We start from the raw sequence: 15,212 nt of genomic DNA, 5'->3' as shown, positions 1-15,212 counted from the left end.
AAGAAAAGCAAGGCCGTGCTGGGCAGCAGCGCCACCACGGTAGCGTGGCCGAGCGGTCTAAGGCGCTGGATTAAGGCTCCAGTCTCTTCGGGGGCGTGGGTTCGAATCCCACCGCTGCCATGAGTGTTTTCCCGCATGAACTCGCTCTTCTTTCGCCTCTTTTCCAACCTGAACGACTCTGAGGCCCAATGCGTTAACCTCTCCCAAAATAGGGGTCTTTTACTTCATTATCACACTGCCTGAAGAAACAGAACTTTCGGAAACCAGCTGCATTGAATCACCAACTCCACAGCTCGAGCACGGTCTTGAAGCCCAGGAAGGCTCAAATGTCTGAAAGTACCTCACCTAGTTTGTATTATGCATCTTTTTATTAGCAAACAATTTTTTTAAAAAATGCAGCTTCTAAAAACTTCAGTCTATTTCTAGTTCTGCATTACCTTCACCTGACACTACTCTGCCACTTAGTATGTTATAACCACAAACACTCAGATGTCTCAACAACCAGGCTAAGTTGTCAAAGAAGCATTTTTTATGGTTTTTTTGCTCCCATATACAGCACACCATGTTACTACAGACAGGTGACTTGCTTTTTCATCTCACCAGTCTTCACAATTATGTATCAGTATTTAGTAAGAAGGGAGGAAAGGAACTAAGTATGCTCTTACAAAATATGTGTTAAATGCTACATGTTCTTTCAAGTTCTAGATGAGCCTCAAATAAGTTGTGTTGTGAGTACAGCCACCTATATAGGAATACATACTTGCATGCTTCCTATAAATTTATATACAAAAAGTAAGAGTTGTGAGGGCTATAGAGAAAAAGCATTGTACTTACACAAAGGGTCTTTATTTTGCATATATTTTTATTACACTATTTGACAAAATCAAACTAAACTTTCTCATGAAGTGTGGTAGAATTAGTTTCTCCTGTGTACATCTGTCATTTCTGACTAAACAAACAAACAAAAAGCAAAGACTAACCTATTAGGTAACACTTTGTAAAATAAATAAATAAATAAATAAGTTCAGGTCAAGCAGGGGGCTGAGGAAAACCTTAAGTGCATCACTGTGTCACAGAGCCTGCATCTCATTTGCCCTTTTGTCTCTCTCTTTGCTATCCTCACAGCCCAATTGATACAGAAGAAAAAAAAATTACAGAAAGCAGGAAGAACAATCAAGAGCAACTGAGCAGGGTAAGAACTCTTCAGCCTAGAAGCAGAAGATAAAGGTCTGTAAAAGAGTGGTATAGAAAAGGCGACTAATGGTCACATAGCTATCGAATCTTTCAATGCCAGAAGGGAAAACCAAATTAAACTGATTTTCAGAACAGTGTGCTTTATGTGACCTTGTTAAAATGTGGAACTCGGGCAGAGCAGATTCTGAATGCTAGAAGCTTAATGGCATTTCAGAGAATAAATGTTTACAGAAAAAGCTATAGCCTGTAAGTCAAGAAATCTTCAGGGATAATAAGCTACTCCATACATGCCTGCCCACTGAACTTTTCTGTAAGCATCTGCTTTTGGCCACTGTGAGTTTTGAGCTGTGCCTCTGATATGCCAAAGCAAAGCCTTCTCTCCCTCCAACAGTGGCTACTTCAGAGCAACCAGAGTGGTAAGAAAGGGAAAAAAGATCTAGGGGCTTGGTGCTGCCATTTACAGTGCACAATACATTTTCCTCAGCTACATCCAAGCCATTTGCATCCAAAACTTCACTGATCAGCCTCACAGGCTCTCATTCCAAAATCAGGCCAAAAGGTGGTTATCTCAATGTCATCCCCTCCTGGCTCTCTGTCCCTTTGACCTTGCTGCTCCTTCTTCCTTGTGTTGGTATCACCTGATCATGTTGAGCTCTTACATGGATTAACACTGAAAACTTGAGCAATTTGGTTTTCAGCACCAAGTGACAGTGAGCACCAGTGCCAGTACAAATAAAGGAGTGAAGACAGCCAGGGACAGGCTACAATCATGGTAGGGCTAATTGATGATGTAGTTCCATATACTAAACTAATCTGTTCCTTTCACTTGTTTGAGATAAGCCAGATTCCTACCTAATTTAGTCAGGTGGTTAATCCTCTAACAGACAGCTGAATAAGACAGGTACAGCTACCTACTTGTCACCAGAACAGGAACCCAAGTTGCAACAAAGCTTCATTATAGATACTTTATCCTAGGCTGAAGACTAAAGCCTGAAGCAGCTCTAGTTTTGAGAGGCCTTGAACACATACACACACACACACACATGAACACACACAAGACTGCCACAATTTCAAGACTATCATCATCCTTTCTGCAAATCTGAACTCACCCGGCAACTAGCAAAATCCTGGCCAGGTTTATTTGAGTAACTGTTGCTGTTTTATTCTGCTGTATATATAGAAATGTGATTAATTTACTCTAATAAGTAACTACTTCAGCTCCTACTAAAGGCTCCTTTTTTACTAAATGTAGTTTAAAAATTTCCATAGACTTTAATGACAAAGGATGGGCCAGTAGATGAAATGCTCATCTCTAAAGGTAAATGACATCTTTGAAATTAGTACTGATGGATTAAGCCACCAAAGGTCAGATTCTATCACTAGAAAATCTACTGCAGAGTACCATTAGACTGAAACACCCTCTTAGAGCAAGCTAGCTCAAGTTATGGATGATAAATTAAATCTCAAAGATATTTGGAACCATCTTCTTGAGATGCTGACTTCTAATGCTGCATGAAGGAAAAACTGCTGAAAGCATTCACATATACTAAAACATTATGAATGTATTTAATTAATGAAAGGCATGTCACTGTAATACAGCAGCTTGTACAGATATGCCTGAGAAGTCAAACTAATGTGAATACTGCTAGCCCAGTAATCACAACATGGCTCTGTAACAGCTGCAGATCTTGGACAATTTGTACTCAACTTAACTGCTGAAAGCATCAGCTGCTGTTAGATAAGGTAACACAGTAACACTACTCAGTTTTGAAGGCAGAAATATTTTTTATGGGGCAGTCAAAGCAACCAGAGAACAGTGAGCAGTGGAGTAAAACTGAAAGCACACAAATCCTACTTCTCTAATTAATGCCTTATTACCTTGCAGGAATACAAGACAAGACTGCAGTTCTTGCTCTCAGTGTATGCAATGTATTAATACTCCATTCCTTTTTGCTACTATAAACATGAAAACCAAACCAAACATTTTTCATCCCCTTATTTAATGATCAAATTTTCAGCAGTCTCTTCAGCACTGCAGGAAGTTTTCACACTGCTTGCTGCTTCAGCTAATGTCAAAATAAACACAAAGCTATATAGCACTAGATGAATTTGATCTTTTATGGAACATAGTGGGGGCTGGAACAGGAACATCCTGACTGCATTTTCCAAAAGGATGATTAAAAGGAAAAATTCAATGACGGAACTCAAGGTCACAAACTCCAAGTGTTCTCTATTTTATAAACAAATCTAGTGTGCATAAGAATGAAGAATCATAGAATGTCAGGTTGGAAGGGACCTCAAAAGGTCCAACACTTCTAATATTATTGTTTATATGATATGTCCTAGCAGCTGATCGAGCTGAGCCTTAAAACTTCCCAAAATGGAGGAACCCATCACTTCCCCTGGGAGATCATTCCGATGTCTGACTGTCCTCATGGTGAAAAATTTTCCTCTCTTGTCTGATCAGAATCTCCCCAGGAGCCACTTGTGTCCATTGCCCCTTGCCTTGACAATGTGAGTCCTTCTAATAGGGAGTCTCCAAATTCTTGGTAGCCCCTCTTTAAGTTCTGGAACATCATAATAAGGTCTCCTCTAAGCCTTCTCTTCCCAAGGCTGAACAAACCCAGTTTTCTCAGCCTCTCCTCACATGCTCCAATCCCCTGATCATCCCTATAGCTCTTCTCTGGATCCTCTCCAGCCTGTCTGCATCCTTTTTGTACAGCAGGGACCGAAACTGTATACAATACTCCAGGTGTGGCCTGACAAGCACCAAGTAGAGTAGGACGAGGATTTCTTTGTCTCTGCTAGAGATGCCCTTGCTGATGCAAACCCAGCATCCTGTTGGATTTCTTTGCTGCTGCAGCACACTGCTCACTCATTTTAAGCCTGTTGTCCAACAAGAACCCCAGGTCCCTTTCCACAAGGCTGCTCTCTAGCCAAGTAGATCCCAGTCTGAACTGCACTTCTGTGTTATGTGTTCCCAGGTGCAAGACCTTGCACTTCCCTACACTGAACTTCATAAAGTTCCTGTCAGCCCACCTCTTCAGTCTAAGTCATCCTGGAGGGTTGCTCTCCCTTGTGGGGTGTCAACCTCTCCACTCAGCTTGGTATCATCAGCAAACTACATCAGGATGCTCTTGTCCCATCATCCAGGTCACTTATGAAGATGTTAAACAGCATCAGGCCTAATACTGACCCCTGGGAGACTCTACTTGTGACCCATTGCCAGTTAGAGGATTAACTACTTGCTATTACCCTCTGGGTATGGTCTGTCAGCCAGTTCTTCACCAACTGCACAGACTGCTTACCCAGGCCATGCTGAGCCAGTGTCTCCAGGAGGAAGCTGTAGGGTACAGTATCAAAAGCCTAAGAAAAGTGCCAGCAGACAATGTCCACTGCTCACCCTGCATCCACAGAGCAGGTTACTTTATCGTAGAAGGCAAGCAGGTTTGTTAGGCATGACCTGCTCCTGATAAATCCATGCTGGCTTTTCCCAGTCACATGTTTTAATTGACTTATGATAGTCCTGTGGAGGATTCACTCCATGACTTTCCCAGGGACTCAAGTGAGGCTAATGGGTCTATAATTATATAATTACAATAAGAGAACACAGGAAAAATCGCTAAAAAGACTTTAGATTCAAAGCAATGCAGTCCTCTTTCCACAGCAAGCAGAATTATCCCTGGTGCCTGAACAGACATTTGGTAAAAAGGGAGAGAAGAGGTCAAAGTTTTGCAGTATTTCAGTGAAAGCTTTCATCTCATGAGAGCTGACCCAACCACTCATCCTGATGACCACAAGCCTTGAGCTTCATTATGAATGATTTACCCAAGAGTATTTACCAGAAGTACTCTTCACAGTTGTCATTACTACTAGAGGACTCATATTTGACAACAGCAGAATCTCTCTAAATTTTCTCGTGTAAGCAGGCCTGCAGCATTTTGCTAAAGACTGAAGCAGATGCTTATTAACTATCTAATGTATTTTTAATGATCAGTAAACTTGGCTCAGACCCTGCCTTTAATATCCAGTTATTCTGATGCAACACAAGGATGAAAATACACTTGCATATTTAATACTTCTTAATCTCAAATGGTTAAGTGGATTTTCCCCATCTGCTAAGACTGGACTGCAAGCAGAAAAAACACTAATAAACACTAATTTTGGTCTTAATAAACACTCAGAATGATTGAAGTCATTAATAGCAGAAACTGGCATCTCCCCACTACCAGGCAGTACATCTAAATAAGACAAAAAGCAATCAAAACAAAAAAGGCAAGTTTTTGTCTCAAGTGAAATGCACAATTAAGACACAGGACTCATTACCACCAGATTCCATTGGGAATCAAAAAACAGCAAGAGTTGTTCAATAAGAACCTTCGATGTGTTATGAGAATAAGCAGTCATGGCTACTAATCATCATGGTTTGGATACAGTTTTCACCTAGAAAGCCTTTATGCATCATTCCAGTGTGTATATGCATCAAAGCACAGTTTTAAGAAGCTTGAAAGAAGATATTTATCATCCTTTTCAGCAACGCTTAATATATGTAGCTTAATATATGTAATTATGTTTAAAAACACAATTTTAAAATATTGTGTTATTTAAAGAAAAGTTGTATCAATAACAAATCCATATTTGCTGTGTAGGAAAAACAAAGTGTTTCTATTTTAAAGAATACCTTGTGTAAACTCGACTTGCTATTAGCTTTCTAAGTTGGAAACACAGAATCCAGTAAGTAGATTATTCCATCACATTTGTATTCATCAATATTTGTAATTCTCAGCATATCCTAGGATCTGTACTTCAACTATGTACTTACAAATGCTGAAGGCAAGAAAAGGACACCAAGTTCATATGAACGGATCATCAGTTGGGTACCATTTTTCTCCAGAGCTCCCCAAGCTGCTTTAGATAGATTGGCACTGCAAAGAAAAATGAAACATTTCAGTGAAGCACTATCTTCACAGCAGAAAGTATTCAAGTACCACAGCTGTAGCAATGGCCTTCTAGCAGGAGAACTCCAATCAGAACAGTCTTTTCATAAAAAGTGAGTGTTATTCCTTATTGCTATTTTTTACATCTCAGTGGGAGTAGCAGAGACAATATATAGAAGGGTATTCATACAACTCATGTGCATAATTATACAATCTTACTTGTGTCATGCAGATCTACAAGACAAATCCAGTCTTCTGAATCTTCTCTGCACATTACAGAAAGGAACTGGGTATTGGTAAATAGCTTCAATTTGATAACATAGGAAGATTAAAGGCTAGCTCAGTTACAAGTAGTTACATTATAAGACATTTAATGCAGCACATTTTTTCAAGTGTTAAATAATATCTTTTGCTTCTGGCATTTGTTCTTTGATACACTTATGAAAACAAATATTTATTAGAGGCATTTTTTTTCTCATTTGCTGTTCAGCACCACCTTGTAGCTGAACCTTCACCAGTATCTGGTATGAAGCAGATCAAGTTGGGAGTCAAAAAATAAATGCAATTCTTTTGCCAAAACCTATTTCTACAGCAAATTAAAAGCTTAAATGTTACTTTTTAACTGACAGACATAATAGATGCTTTTTGATATTAGCAAATGGTGAAACAGGAGAAGAATAAGAGGAAAAATAAAAGCAATCTAATTTCTATGTTAGGTGGGCTCAGCAGCACATTTGAATTACTTAAATCCCTTAAAAAGCACCTTAATTGTTACTATTATTGTTGGCAAGAGCATCAGTGAGTGATGAAATCTAAAGAGACAGAAAATAAAGAGGAAAAAAGATTAAAATAACTCCGTATTTATGAGTAAGCCAAACTGAAAACTGAAACATATCTACATTTTTCATTCACAGTAAGACATTCTCCCTTCACATAAAAAAAAATCCTTGCTCCCTCTTTTGACTTCTTTAAAAGAAATACAAAGCTAGACTTGAAGTTACACTACTGAACAACTCCATCTGGCCAAATGTCATGCTACCTGCATGTTTTGTAATGATAAGGCAGTGCAAGGCAAAATTTAGGCTTAACCCATATCAAATTTTGTAGAAAACTAACACTTTCATTTTCAGCATGTTAATGAAACTCAGCCCAAAGTTTAAAGATATTTATCACTTCAGTTGATCCTGAACCTCAAAAATGGCAGTTACAGCTCAGAAAAAAATTTGATGTGACCGTCAAGAGTTCCTGACCATCATTTTAACTTGAAGCCCCAGAAGGGGTACCACAATGAAAAAAAATATTAAATATGGACAGAAAAATTCCTATCACTAGAGTAGCACCAGGATCATAGCAGTAACTCACCTGGGCCTGCAATTGATAGAAACTTTTCTGTAGAGACTTTTTAGAGCTAGAGGTGCATGGCGAGTTGTTTACCTTGTAACTAAGAACCATGCAATCTTCTGGAAGTCTGGAGAGGGTCGCATGTATGTTTTAATGTGAGGTATAGCATGGCTCCGACCCGAGATTTCTGCTGACCATTTGCTAGAAAAAGAAAAGGAATTTTTTTCATATACAGTTTCATTTTAAGGTCTAAAAGCCACCATACTGTCTCACATCTTCAGTAATCCTACCCTATACTTATAACATCCAATACATTTTTCCTCCTACAGAAAAGCAGAAAATACTTTATTTAACCGTACTTTTAATCCTGAAATCTAATCTTGCTAAAAGTCAAAAGGGCAGGATATTTTCTCTTTGCACACAAACCAGACTCTCCTCAGAGTATCAGGCTCTCCTATAGTAAGTTTTCCATTCCTTCACTTCAGCTAAATCCAAGCTTCCAGACAGTGTTTCTTCTTTGAAGACTAGCAATGGTTATGCCTTAAAGCAAAGGAGACTGGCACCAGATTAAACCTTCCAAAATTCTCCAAGCTCATTACAGTTTATTTTGCATGAAGTTGAGGCAGGGAGCAGCTGATAAGATGGTTGACACTACCCTTCCTCTTACAAACACACACACACACACACACACACTAGTTTAAAACAGCAAGCCATTGCTGAGGTAATTCAGCAACAGTGTTACAGAACTAAACTGTAAGCAAGCAGCAAATATATGTACATAAATCAAGGTTATGTATGTGGTATTTGGAAGCACCTTCCACTCCCAGCTGTTAGTCTCAACCCAAAATCAGGAAGAGAACAACTTCTCTTCCACTTAGATTCTACAGTAATGTCATTGAAGTTACTTTCAATTACAAGTGATTGAAACAGGTATTCCAGAAAGTTAAAAGCAGAAAGGAGGGCACACATTTTGGCTGTACTTTCTTAAATAGGGCAGCACAAATACATAAAGACATAAGGGGATGGGTGTCAATAACCATTCCAGGCCACTTCCAGTCAAACTGGCTTAACATATTTTAAGCTGTTAAGTTTCCATCGGAGTGCAGCTGGCAGAGGATGTCAACAGGACTGATCTCATGTTGCAGTAAACTTCAGGCATATTCAGTCTCAGAGGTAAGGACAGTAAGTTAAATGAAACCAGTCTTGAAAAACTTTAATGACCAAATTCACTGCTTGGTGGAGGACATGGTACCATGTAAACTAAAAGCTCAAGTGTAGGATAAGGAAAAAGAGAGAGTAGGTACTACCAGAATTTGAACAGTAAAACACAACTGCCTTTCCATCTCAAGATATTGTCAACAAGACTTAAGTATAGCTAGAATAACACACCATTAGTCTCAACCATGACAGAACAGTAGGTCCTCTGCAAAAATGCTCCATAACTCATCTTTTTACGATATTAGGCAAACAAAACTGTAGTTCTTTGAACTGAAAAAAAAGGATTATTCCTCAAAACTTTACAGGACTAGGGAACATATAAAGCTCTAACAAAATTGATTATGGACATGCGAACAGCACGTCAAACAAGCTCCTCTGAAATTAATTTCTTCCATTATTTGAAAATAAAAATTTGACAAAGTAATTGCACAAACCAAAAGCATGTGGTATAAAAAGTCAATCAATTAATGAGTATTAAGTTACAGAATTTTATGTACTTTTAAAGCAGATCAATTGTTTCAAAAGCAGCAGCAATCCTACCAGAAAGAGAACTGAGCAAATTGCACTATTTGTACAGTAGCTAATCTAACAAAGCATTCTAGTAATCATTTGCTATCATCAGAAAAATGATACCAAGTTTGCTCATTTTATTCCTTTGAGAAATTAATTCAAGACATTGCAATTCAGAGCTGCATTATAGGTTAGTTAAATACACTCAGCTTGCAGAAGAGCTAGAAAAGCAGCCCACAGACATTATAAAAATTCTATGCCTGGGCCAGAGGTTCTGACTATAGGACACTACTTTCCAACTCAATCATTTCTCTCCATACTTGTAAAATGAGCTATTCCTTCTCCATCACTGTAAGGATAAAGTATTTATCTTATTACTATTCTGATAGGACCTCTAGTTTCTTGCTGGTTTTGTATCATTTTACCAGCAAGGTAAAGAAATTCCTCTAATCCTTTTACTGACAAGGCTCTGCATTATGGCAAGTCTGTAAAATAGCTCATCTTGTATCTACCTCTATTGAAACATGTTTTACCATTTTCATAACCACTGATTAGAAGCTGCTGTATGTTATCTGCTCTATGGTAGCAGTTTACCTGCAGGCTCTCCTCAAGGGCTAATCTCTTGCATTACAGGAACTGGTTGAAAGGAAGGAGTCAGAGAGTTGTAGTCAATGGGGCTGAATCTGGTTGGAGGTGTGTGACTAGTGGAGTCCCTCAGGGGTTGGTACTGGGACCGGTGTTGTTCAATATCTTCATCAACAACTTGGATGAGGGTATAGAATGTACCCTCAGCAAGTTTGCTGATGACACTAAGCTCGGAGGAGTGGCTGACACACCAGAAGGCTGTGCTGCCATTCAGAGAGACTTAGACAGGCTGGAGAGTTGGGCAGAGAGAAACATGATGAAATTCAACAAGGGAAGTGTAGAGTTTTGCATTTGGGGAAGAACAACATGATGTCCCAGTATAGGTTGGGGGCTGACCTGCTGGAGAGCAGTGTAGGTGAAAGAGACCTGGGGGTCCTGGTAGACAAGAGGATGACCATGAGCCAGCAATGTGCCCTTGTGGCCAAGAAGGCCAATGGCATCCTGGGGTGCATTAGAAAGGGTGTGGTTAGTAGGTCAAGAGAGGTTCTCCTCCCCCTCTATTCTGCATTGGTGAGGCCGCACCTGGAGTATTGTGTCCAGTTCTGGGCCCCTCAGTTCAAGAAGGACAGGGAAGTGCTTGAAAGAGTCCAGCGCAGAGCTACTAAGATGATTAAGGGAGTGGAACATCTCCCTTATGAGGAAAGGCTGAGGGAGCTGGGTCTCTTTAGTTTGGAGAAAAGGAGACTGAGGGGTGACCTCATCAGTGTTTTCAAATATGTAAGGGGTGAGTGTCAGGGAGATGGAGTTAGGCTTTTCTCAGTGGTGACCAGTGATAGGACAAGGGGTAATGGGTGTAAATTGGAGCACAGAGGTTCAAGTTGAATATTCGAAAAAATTTTTTTACTGTAAGGGTGACAGAGCCCTGGAACAGGCTGCCCAGGGGGGTCGTGGAGTCTCCTTCACTGGAGACATTCAAAACCCGCCTGGACATGTTCCTATGCGAAGTGCTCTAGGTGGCCCTGCTCTGGCAGGGGGGGTTGGACTAGATGATCTTTTGAGGTCCCTTCCAACCCCAAGGATTCTATGATTCTATGACAATGTTCAGGGTAAGAATCTGGGTAGCTGGGTAGTCACTACAGAACAACTATGCAGGGCCACTTGTCATCTGCAAACCGATTCAACAGATGGATTTAAAACAGAGCACGATCCTAATATACCCACAAGACAGGTATGCAGGCAATTTCTCATTAAACACAACAATGAATGGTGTCATTATCAAGTCATGTTCTGTACACTAATTAATTAGGAATAACTAAAAAGATGACATTTCTTCTAGTCAGATGCTCATGAGGTGTATGCTAACAGAAACTTGACTGAAGGCTGCCCAACGCCCCGAATTTTATCACATCCTCACTTTTTGAATCATGACTGAAAAACTTTGAAGTCCTGAGGATGTTTGTTAGCTTGCTTTCTTCCCTGAATGTGCTTAGAGGGCACACTTCAAAGGCAGGACAGACAGTCTTACATGCTTTCTTGCTCCAGTTCTGTTCCTTAGACTTTGATCAAAAAAGCTCACAGCAGCAACCACATTCACTCCAGAATGGAAGATGCTCTCCCCAGTCAGCAATTGTATTCTCAGCCTGCTCAATATATACACAACTTTACAAACTCTTACTTAGATATGGGCAAGGTATCTTAGCAGTGCAACTCTCACTTGGAGAGCTGGAAGGTTTTGGTGAAAGGAATGGGGAGCTGTGGTCTTGTAAGAGGTTACCAAATTCAATTTTAGTTTTTTTTTAAATTTGTGCAAGATCACTTTTCCAATTTTTCTCAGAACATGCTTAAGTTATTAAAGACTCAGCCTGAGGGAGACATCTGCAAGGAATGTGTTAGACTAAGAATTTGGCAATATTAGTAGAGCAAGTGAAAATAGAAGTTCTTAATGGAAAGCATGAGACACCTTTAACAAAAAAAAAAAAAAGGTATTACTATAAGGGACTAAATTTTTTGCAGAAGGATTGCTACACTCAAAACAAAAAAAGCCTTCCTAACCCTGCTGTGGTTCAGCTGAAAACCTGATAATACCAAGGCACAAGTGGGAAAGCGAAATACAACTGTTTAAAAGAAAAAATAAATGGAAAAAAGGAGTAAAACTATTCAAGTTCAGAGAAGGAAAACTTAAATAGAAGTTTACAGAATCCAAAATGTGGTGGTGTCCTCTATTAGCAACCATATCCTATATAATTTTTACAAGTAATTGCAGGTTTCTATTATGTTTTGGATAAGCTCTGCAGACAAGGAACTAAAGGCTTTTATGTAAGGAATTTAGGAGTATTATGCTTCTGCCCACTTCCAATTAATTTTCTTTTAATCCTCAAACATTACAGCATTGTAAATTTAAATATACAGTCTCTGGAAAAAATAAACACCCAAAGAATAGTTCTACTTACTGAAAATAGGAATGCAGCCACAGCTGTTTCTGTGCTGTCTGTATACTGTACGGCAGTGAGCCACCAGCTTAAAGGGGAAAAAAAAACATATACATTTGTTTTTTGAAAGAAATTCTAAAAGCAGCAAGCATCTTGGGAATGAGTTATCTGAACTGTCCTTGTGACTTGTTTTCAGAAATAGTTAAATGCTTCAGTAGTATAATATGGTATATGGGTTGTTTTTTCCATTCTTTTAATTTAGCCAGTTCCTAAACATTATGTGCAGATTTACACTGCAAAAAGAAAAACAATATACAGGCTATGAAAGTAATTTCTTTCAGAAGACAGATGTTTGTGTAATTGTTATAATACTACTTGATATCAACAGATAAAAGATCATTACCTATAGAGGCTAGAGGGCATAAACAAAGCAGCTTTCAGCAAGAAACAAACAACAAAAAAAACCTCCAACACAATATTTTAAAAGAGCAAGAATTTCTCTGATGAAATTGTATTTGTACTGATTTGGTCTGTATCTAATGAATGTTGTGATTTTTTGAAATTAATTTAAGCAAGAAAAATCAGTCATCAAGCCATATAGCCCATAGTTTCCGAGATCCTCCTTGCTACCCTTCCTGAAAGAATTCCTTTCTTTCAGTTCTCATAAATCTCTTCCAATCACCTTGATTTTTGAAGACAATTAATCAGCAATGGTCTCTCACTGACATTAGCCAACTCCCTGAGCATGCATGGGTGTAACCCACATGAGTACTTGCTTTTGAGAAACAGAAGCTTCACTGCATCAGAATGCTACAGTACCTCTTCCTTGATGGTTGAGGTTAAGCTTTCTATAAAAATACACTGCCTTCATGAACAGAAACATGAAAAGACTGAGCAGAACAATTACATACCACAGTATTACCAAAAAATTAATAAACAGTGAAAGATCTTATTCTCCACTAATGTGCAGAATGACACTGCAAAGAAAACAGCAGGAGAAGCTGGCACACTCGAAGTAGTGTCTGAACTTTCTGCCAAAATGAAATTATGTTGCAGTTAGGAGCAGGCAAGAGCTGTTTTATCTTAGATAATGATACATGAACAGACTTACCATTATATACAACTGCCCAGAAAGCTTTTTATTCAATCACAGCAAGGGAGTTGGAGTCAGTGCTCCAGTAACAGTAATGAATTCTACTGCCACCTATTCTACCAAGTTCTTAGCAAAATGACAACTTCAAGCTTGTTCAACAGTAACCACTGATTTGATTTTGCAGGATAACGATCACAAAAACCTAATAAATGAGAGTTTGTCTGCTTACCAGGATAGCCTTCCAGACTTTGCCTCACATTGTTCACAGTAGGATAAACCTTCACAGAGGAGAGAAGGAAGAAACTTTTAATAATCCAGTTCTAAGTAAAGAAGCAGGCAATTTTCAAACAAAAATCACCTTAAAGAGAATTTACTTGAGAATAAGAACATTTAAAGCTTCATTTTTCAGAATGAATAAAATTACACGGCAGCCTAAAATCAGTTTTATGCCAGCAATGGATTTTTACCTCTCTTGCAGAGTGTACCAGAATTAGACAGCAAGACTCAAACACTCCTGCTTCAATCCCTTCCATGATGGCCAAAGCCCTTAACAGTAATTCATGAAATTTTAGACTTAAATAGGATTATAGACTGGCAATTAGCACACAGTAAGAGCAGAGTTTGACAACACTTTGTCCTTAAAAAGCTCCTGCCACAAACTTGTTTCTGCCCTGTGTTAATAGCCTGACCAAAATAACCAGGTTACAAAATTTGTTTTCCTTTTTAAACCCTCAGGGTTCAGTTACATCTCAGTAGCAGAAACAGCTCCATCTACATAACTCAGTGAAAGACAAACTATAGAATGGAAATAGAATTTTCATTAGATATATATACACCCACGCTCCAGTATCATACAGATGGAAATAACCATACATCTTCACCATATATGAGTAAGGGTCACTAAGTGGCATCCATATGATTGCAGGATAGAAACTAAATTAGTGTCTTCCAAAAGTTAAAAGTAGATCAATTACTATGAGGTAAGTATACAAATGAATAAATGTTAAATGAAGTCCACTAGCATTAAAAGACATACCAAATGAATGGGAACATCACATTTGAGGAGATTTGCCCCACTGCTCCCTGCAGCCACCAGGCTGTCCTGGAACTCTGAGCACAGCCATTTGGACCCATCAGCTCCCATTGAACCAATGCTTGAGAACTGCCCAACAACAGGCCAGGACTCCTGTGCTGCTATTGATGAGGCATTGTCCTTCAAAAGCTAGTGAGGGAAATGAAAATGTTGTTAGCTTTCAGGCAAAGATAACCTTAATTAACTGTTTGATATTCCCTCTAATACAATAAATCCTCTATAATTCACTTCTGACAACAGAAAATTAACATTCTTATTATCCAACTTCAGAATAAAAAAAAAATACATCAGACTCTCCAAATAAAAACAACGTTCCTCCAAGAGAAGATCTAACATCACAAGTTTTATCCAAAACCACAAAAGACAACCACTGAATAATGGGTAAAAAGAATGCTAGCAGCACTTCCTAAAAACATGGAACATTAATTTGTGACTTGTGAAGCTAAACAATATTGTTTTCATTTGGTGGTTGTGGGCCATAGAATTTCTCTCGTATTTTGGAGCCACAGCTTCAATAGAAGCACAGAATAAGAGGGGGGAAAAAAGAACAATTGAAGATTAAATTGAAATAATCCTTTTAGAGGAGTTCTTTTGCCATGAATGGAACTTAAAGTCACATTAAAAACAGATGGATATAAGCACATATTATATTGTATATAGTGGCTACCTTTTACATCCCCCTAGGGAAGGCAGACGACTAAATTCCAGTCACCAGTGTAGTGTCACAAGACTATTGGCATTATTACTAGAAAAAGGAATATTTTTAATCACAGAAATATCTGCCACAAGACCATCTTTATACTTTACAGCCC

General features: G+C 38.8%; 1 protein-coding gene and 1 non-coding gene across 2 annotated transcripts in view; one reads left to right on the top strand and one right to left on the bottom strand.

Moving 5' to 3' along the window:
- The window catches only part of TDP1 (tyrosyl-DNA phosphodiesterase 1), a 39,532-nt gene that overhangs the window by 12,657 nt on the left and 11,663 nt on the right, over positions 1-15,212 (bottom strand). The window contains exons 10-14 of the mRNA XM_030452084.1: positions 14,344-14,529; positions 13,537-13,585; positions 12,236-12,302; positions 7,566-7,673; positions 6,017-6,119 (exon numbers count right to left, since the gene is read on the bottom strand). Coding sequence (XP_030307944.1) covers positions 6,017-6,119; positions 7,566-7,673; positions 12,236-12,302; positions 13,537-13,585; positions 14,344-14,529 — 513 coding nt within the window. The remainder of the gene's footprint in view (positions 1-6,016; positions 6,120-7,565; positions 7,674-12,235; positions 12,303-13,536; positions 13,586-14,343; positions 14,530-15,212) is intronic.
- TRNAL-AAG lies at positions 39-120 on the top strand. Its single transcript has one exon. It is a non-coding gene; the product is annotated as a tRNA-Leu (tRNA).

The sequence above is a fragment of the Calypte anna genome, chromosome 5A (assembly GCF_003957555.1).
Source record: "Calypte anna isolate BGI_N300 chromosome 5A, bCalAnn1_v1.p, whole genome shotgun sequence".
NCBI lineage: Eukaryota > Metazoa > Chordata > Aves > Apodiformes > Trochilidae > Calypte > Calypte anna.
The sequence above is the reverse complement of the archived record's forward strand: the minus strand, read 5'-3'. Positions and strand labels throughout refer to the sequence as shown.